The sequence below is a fragment of the Struthio camelus genome, chromosome 21 (assembly GCF_040807025.1).
Source record: "Struthio camelus isolate bStrCam1 chromosome 21, bStrCam1.hap1, whole genome shotgun sequence".
Classification (NCBI taxonomy): Eukaryota; Metazoa; Chordata; class Aves; order Struthioniformes; family Struthionidae; genus Struthio; species Struthio camelus.
In genome coordinates, this window is record NC_090962.1 from 7,774,548 (window position 1) to 7,781,001 (window position 6,454).

At 60.6% G+C, this 6,454-nt stretch overlaps 1 protein-coding gene across 1 annotated transcript; it reads right to left on the reverse strand.

Annotated features, from left to right (window-relative positions):
* Positions 1-340: 340 nt before the first annotated feature.
* PPCS (phosphopantothenoylcysteine synthetase) lies at positions 341-4,863 on the reverse strand. The gene is made up of 3 exons (XM_068916354.1): positions 4,041-4,863; positions 2,507-2,610; positions 341-1,016 (listed from the first exon to the last, which is right to left on the reverse strand). The coding sequence occupies exons 1-3, from the start codon at positions 4,861-4,863 to the stop codon at positions 693-695; spliced, it is 1,251 nt and encodes a 416-aa protein (XP_068772455.1). The 3' UTR covers positions 341-692.
* Positions 4,864-6,454: the final 1,591 nt, after the last annotated feature.

Consider the following 6,454-nt stretch of genomic DNA (forward strand, 5'->3'; position numbering starts at 1 on the left):
GAGACCACCACTTGTGCCCATGCTGTCTCCTTGCCTCCGTGCCCCAGCTGGCAATCTACTCACACCCCAGACGGAAAGGAAACCTTTGTGTAACAACTGCTTTAAGGACACTGTTACAGTACCTACAGATCCTTCTTGGAGCAAGAGATGCTCTAAGTTGCTTGCTGTTACCACTTTATTCTCTTTCATCTTTTGCCACACTTGCTCATTTCCCCATTCACTTTCAAGATCAGTGCATTTCCAGCTGGGTAGGTCCACTCCAGTCTAAAACAGAACATCCTTTTTTTCTGCAAAACTCTTTCCCTTCTGTCCAGGGCTTCAAAAAGTAACTTTCAAAAAGGCAGATTCAAGAAAAATCTTTATATACATTCATACATACCATTTCTCCACTGCCCTGTCCTCCCGTCTAGGGGACAGAAATAAAGCAATATATTATTTCCTTCTTTACAAACTAGAACAAATATCATTCTTTGGAATGTTTTCATTTCAGTGTATTTTTCTTTTTGAAAGCAAGCCACAATAACCATTATGAAGCTATGGAAAAGTTACACAGTTTTGGACGGCAGCCTTTCCCATAGTGTTTCACTGAGCATTGTTCTATTTACCCGTGATAGAGAATCGCTCCAGTTCCGCTCTCTCCCTAGCAAACTTTCGTTTCGTTTCTTTCATTTAGAGCTGGAATGAGCTGGTCCTCAGAATTTCTTCTCTATAAATGCGGTATGTTGAGCCTGAAGATAGCTCACTATCTTTTCCTCTATTTCCATGCCTTGAGCTATTTCCTCATTAGAAAGAGATAATGGCGTTTGAGAGTCTTTGGTTACAATAACAACAGAGGTTCTCCGCGACTCCAGGATATTTGCTACCACCACCTGGTGACGATACTTCTCCAGAGCCTTCCGTGATTTTTCAATTAAGATCGAGGGATCCGTTTCCAGTTTAAAGGAAATAACAAACGCCTCCGGAGCCCATTCTTTGACTAGAGGAGACAGCATTTTTGGCACCATCTCCATTGTGATCTACATTGGGAGAAGACAGCAGAAAAAAGGTTTCAGTAAAAACATTACAACACCTTTTAATATGAGTTAAGGCAAAAAACTAAGAGAACAGGGAAATTCCAGCTTCACTTCATAGTGGAACTGCTCCAAATGACTTTTAGGTTGGGAAGTTTTCCCAAGGCAGTATTTTGTCAAATCCCATTCCAAAAGGTTAAAATGTCACTGACATGCATTGTAAGCCTAAATTCAAGCATCAGTCCGATGTTGCCAATAATCAGAGCGTTCTTAACAGATGAGGCAGGCCTACAGTACCTGCATAAACATGCTTCGTGTTAGTTAAGTGGTAAAATCAACTCTGGAAATACAAGCATAAGTAGAGGAACCACAGAATTACAGCTACAGAAGTCTGAGTTTTTAACCATCTAAAATCCACGGAGATAAACAAACCTTGGCCCCACTATCTATCAACTATTTAGGGCACACAAAGCATAAATATGGTAAAGACTGGGAAAATGGCGTGCCCAACTGCATAACCTCTGGATCTGTTGCTGGGAATCAGGTAGGATCTCATATTTCCTATAGTAAGGATGAAAACAAATGAGACCAGTAACTTGTAAAAAACTAATTAAACTAGAATAGTGGAACTCATTTGGTATGGGGGATGCAGCAGAACTCAAGGCCCACCTGCTCCCATAGCTCAAAGGAGCCTAGGCAGTAAACAAGTGCGTTACACCTTTAGATTGTTTGCACTTCTGCATTGCTGTCGGGGCATCTAGGAAGAAGGCAAGAGAAATACTCCAGCAGCAACTATTCTTAGAGTACGGCAACGGTCTGAGATCCACCATCTACCTATTACCATGGTGCAAGCATATACAGCTTTGAAGGAAAAAGCCAGTAAAAACAGAATGCAACCTCTTTTTGAGGCTACTTCAAGCTACTACACCCGAAACAAAAAAGGTAATACTAATACGTCTCAAAAATACAGAGCTAGACTGCAATGAACCCAACTGCATTCTCGTTTCTGCCACTGAGCTGTTGCACCACTTACTTTTGCTGCACCACTTACTTTTGCTGCACCACCACTTACTGAGTACTCTCTTTATCTCTAGGAACGGTTGCGGAACAACTTAGGTCAATCTAAGGCAGGACTGATGCTGCCTTTTCCCTCCTGTTATCCTCAGCCACCTTGCCCCACTACCTCTAATGCACAGAGACAGCTGGTGAGCCAACACCCAGGCAAAAATTAACCCTAAGAACACAAGGAAAGCCTGGTGCGAGGGAGGGAACAGACCAGTGCAACCCTATTGCAGACTGGCATTGGCTTCCATGGAATTGCATCCTGCCATTCATAGGGAAACGGCAGAGTTTTGCCCAGCAAGCCGGTCCTCCGTGGTTTTTCCCAGGCGTTAATTCGCAGCTGGCTGACAAGGCTGCCAGGTGACTCAGGGTATAGGGAGTTGTGGGCAAGGTGGGGGAGGGGGGGTGGTGTGAGCCCATGGCAGGGGCCTCACCTGCAGGGGCCCCTCTGAGGACTGGACCTTGTGCTCGGGCATCTCCGAGGCGGGGATGTAGAAGTCGGACACGGCAGCCGCCAGGTAAAACATGACGTTAGAGCCTGTGAGAAACGGAACCGTCGACACCCATCACCGGCCCCACTGGCCAGGATTTTCTTCCTTCACATACACGCGCCCCAGCCCCTCTCCCCTTACATCCCCCCCCAGCCCCACTCCCCTCACACACACACCCCCTCCCACCCAGCCCCCCCCTCACACACGCACACCCCCCCGACCCAGCCCCTCTCCCCTCACACCCCCCCATCCAGCCCCTCTCTCCTCACACACACATACATACCAGCCTCCCCTCCCCCCGCTCTTCTCCCCCACGCCCCCCTCATGCCCCCTCCCCTCACGCTCCCCCTCACAACCCCCTTCACACACACCCCTCTCCCCTCACACCCCCTCCCCCCTCACGCTCCCCCTCACACACTCCCTTCTCTCCTCACACCCCCCCTCACACCCCCCTCTCCCCTCACAACCCCCCTAACACCCCCCTCTCCCCTCACAACCTCCTTCACACACACCCCTCACAACCCCCTTCACACACTCCCCCTCCCCTCACAACCCCCTTCACACACACCCCTCTCCCCTCACAACCCCCTTCACACACCCCCCTCTCCCCTCACACCCCCTCCCCCCTCACACCCCCTCTCCCCTCACACCCCCTCCCCCCTCACGCTCCCCCTCACACACTCCCTTCTCTCCTCACAACCCCCCTCACACCCCCCTCTCCCCTCACAACCCCCCTCACACCCCCCTCTCCCCTCACAACCTCCTTCACACACACCCCTCACAACCCCCCTCACACCCCCCTCTCCCCTCACAACCCCCTTCACACACTCCCCCTCCCCCCTCACAACCCCCTTCACACACTCCCCCTCCCCCCTCACAACCCCCTTCACACACTCCCCCTCCCCCCTCACAACCCCCTTCACACACTCCCCCTCCCCCCTCACACCCCCTTCACACACTCCCCCTCCCCCCTCACAACCCCCTTCACACACTCCCCCTCCCCCCTCACACCCCCTTCCCCTCATGCTCCCCCTCACACACTCCCCCTCCCCTCACCCCCCTCTCACTCCCCTCCCCTCACACCCCCCTCCCCAACCCCCCTCCCCTCACAACCCCCTTCACACCCCCCCTCCCCTCACACCCCCCTCCCCTCACAACCCCCCTCCCCTCACAACCCCTTCACACCCCTCCCCCCTCACAACCCCCTTCCCTCACAACCCCCTTCACACCCCCCTCCCCCCTCACAACCCCCTTCACACCCCCCCACAACCCCCTTCACACTCCCCTCCCCCTCCAACCTCCCAACCCCTTCCCCTCACGCTCCCCCTCACACACTCCCCCTCCCCTCACAACCCCCTTCACACCCCCCTCCCCCCTCCCCCCTCACAACCCCTTCCCCTCACGCTCCCCCTCACACACTCCCCCTCCCCTCACAACCCCCTTCACACCCCCCTCCCCCCGCTCCCGCCGGCCGCACCGAAAGGCGCCAGGGCGCGGGCGGCGGCGCGCAGCAGCGCCAGGTACTCGGTCAGGCCGGTGAACTCCAGGGCGAGCAGGGCGCCCGCCTCGGTGGCGCGGCGGTAGCCCCACAGGGCGGGCAGCAGGGCGGGCAGGGCGGCGGCGTCGGCGGCGACGCCGGGCGGCGGCCCGGGCGTGAGGCGGAGGGCGTCGAGCAGCGCGGGCCCCGGCGGCGGCAGGGCGCGCGCCCAGGGGAAGGCGGAGCGCGCGCGGTGCAGGAAGCAGACGCCGTAGCCGGCGCCCACCAGCCGCTCGGCCGAGGCGGCGCCGCGCCGCCCGCTGCTGAAGTTCTCCAGGAAGCGCACGGCGCGCGCCTCCAGCGGCACCTGCGTCCCGCCCGACGTCACCAGCGCCACGCGCCGCCCGCCCGCCGCCTGCGCCGCCGCCCAGGCCCGCACGCGCCCCTCCGCTGCCGCCGCCGCCACCTCCTCCGCGCCGCCGCCCGCCGCCGCCGCCATGCCCGCCCTGACCCCGCCCCGCCCCCTTCCGCCGGAAGCGCCCGCGTCGCCCTGGCAACGCGCCGCCGGCGCTGCGCGGAGGGCGGCGCGGCCGCGAGCTGTGCGGGGCGGCGCTGCCCCCGCTGCGGCCTGGCCTTGTGCTGATGAGCGGCGGCCACCGCCGGGGGCAGCAGGGACAAGACCCGGGGCGGGCCCCGGCGAGGGCCGGGAACGGGGGCGAGGCCCGGGGAGGCGGGAACGAGACCCCGGGGAGGAGACGGGCAGATATGAGGCCCCCCCTGTCCAGAGGGGACAGGGACAAGGCCCAAGGGGAGGAGGGGACATATAACATGTCAGAGGGAAGAAACTTGAGGGCCAAGGAGTGGCTTTTGGGGAAGGCGAGGGGCCAGGAAGTTTCATTTGGGGAGGGTGAGGGGCGTCGGAGTGACTTTTGGGGAGGGCAAGAGGGGTCAGAGTGGCTTTTGGGGAGGGCGAGGTGGGTCGGAGTGGCTTTCGGGGAGGGTGAGGGGCCTCCGAGTGTCTTTCGGGGTGGGCGAGGGGCCTCCGAGTGTCTTTCGGGGAGGGCGAGGGGCGTCGGAGTGTCTTTCGGGGAGGGCGAGGGGCCTCGGAGTGTCTTTCGGGGAGGGCGAGGGGCCTCCGAGTGTCTTTCGGGGAGGGCGAGGGGCCTCCGAGTGTCTTTCGGGCAGGGCGAGGGGCCTCGGAGTGTCTTTAGGGGAGGGCGAGGGGCGTCGGAGTGTCTCTCGGGGTGGGCGAGGGGCCTCCGAGTGGCTTTCGGGGTGGGCGAGGGGCGTCAGAGTGTCTTTTGGGAAAGGCGACGGGCCTCCGAGTGTCTTTCGGGGAGGGCGAGGTGCGTCAGAGGGTCTTTTGGAGAACGCGAGGGGCGTCGGAGTGTCTTTCGGGGAGGGCGAGGGGCGTCGGTGCGTCTTTCGGGGAGGGCGAGGGCCCTCTGAGTGTCTTTCGGGGTGGGCGAGGGGCCTCCGAGTGTCTTTTGTGGAGGGCGAGGGGCCTCGGAGTGGCTTTCGGGGAGGGCGAGGGGCCTCCGAGTGTGTTTCGGGGAGGGCGAGGGGCCTCCGAGTGTCTTTCGGGGAGGGCGAGGGGCCTCCGAGTGTGTTTCGGGGAGGGCGAGGGGCCTCCGAGTGTCTTTCGGGGTGGGCGAGGGGCCTCCGAGTGTCTTTCGGGGTGGGCGAGGGGCCTCCGAGTGTCTTTCGGGCAGGGCGAGGGGCCTCGGAGTGGCTTTCGGGGTGGGCGAGGGGCCTCCGAGTGTCTTTCGGGGTGGGCGAGGGGCCTCCGAGTGTCTTTCGGGGAGGGCAAGGGGCCTCCGAGTGGCTTTTGGGGAGGGCGAGGGGCCTCGGAGTGTCTTTCGGGGTGGGCGAGGGGCCTCGGAGTGTCTTTCGGGGTGGGCGAGGGGCCTCGGAGTGTCTTTCGGGGAGGGCGAGGGGCCTCCGAGTGTCTTTCGGGGAGGGCGAGGTGCCTCCGAGTGTCTTTCGGGGTGGGCGAGGGGCCTCCGAGTGGCTTTCGGGGAGGGCGAGGGGCCTCGGAGTGGCTTTCGGGGAGGGCGAGGGGCCTCCGAGTGTCTTTCGGGGTGGGCGAGGGGCCTCCGAGTGTCTTTCGGTGTGGGCGAGGGGCCTCGGAGTGTCTTTCGGGGTGGGCGAGGGGCCTCCGAGTGTCTTTCGGGGAGGGCGAGGGGCCTCCGAGTGGCTTTCGGGGTGGGCGAGGGCCCTCCGAGTGTCTTTCGGGCAGGGCGAGGGGCCTCCGAGTGTCTTTCGGGCAGGGCGAGGGGCCTCCGAGTGTCTTTCGGGCAGGGCGAGGGGCCTCGGAGTGTCTTTCGGGGTGGGCGAGGGGCCTCGGAGTGTCTTTCGGGGAGGGCGAGGGGCCTCCGAGTGTCTTTCGGGGAGGGCGAGGGGCCTCCGAGTGT

Excerpts from the sequence above, each read along its gene's own strand:
- PPCS (XM_068916354.1), bottom strand. The coding sequence starts at position 4,863 with ATGTCCCCTCCTCCCCTTGGGCCTTGTCCCTGTCCCCTCTGGACAGGG. Across the intron at positions 2,611-4,040 it reads CCGCGCCCTGGCGCCTTTCG|GCTCTAACGTCATGTTTTAC; the intron begins GTGCGGCCGGCG and ends CGTTTCTCACAG. Across the intron at positions 1,017-2,506 it reads CCTCAGAGGGGCCCCTGCAG|ATCACAATGGAGATGGTGCC; the intron begins GTGAGGCCCCTG and ends CTCCCAATGTAG.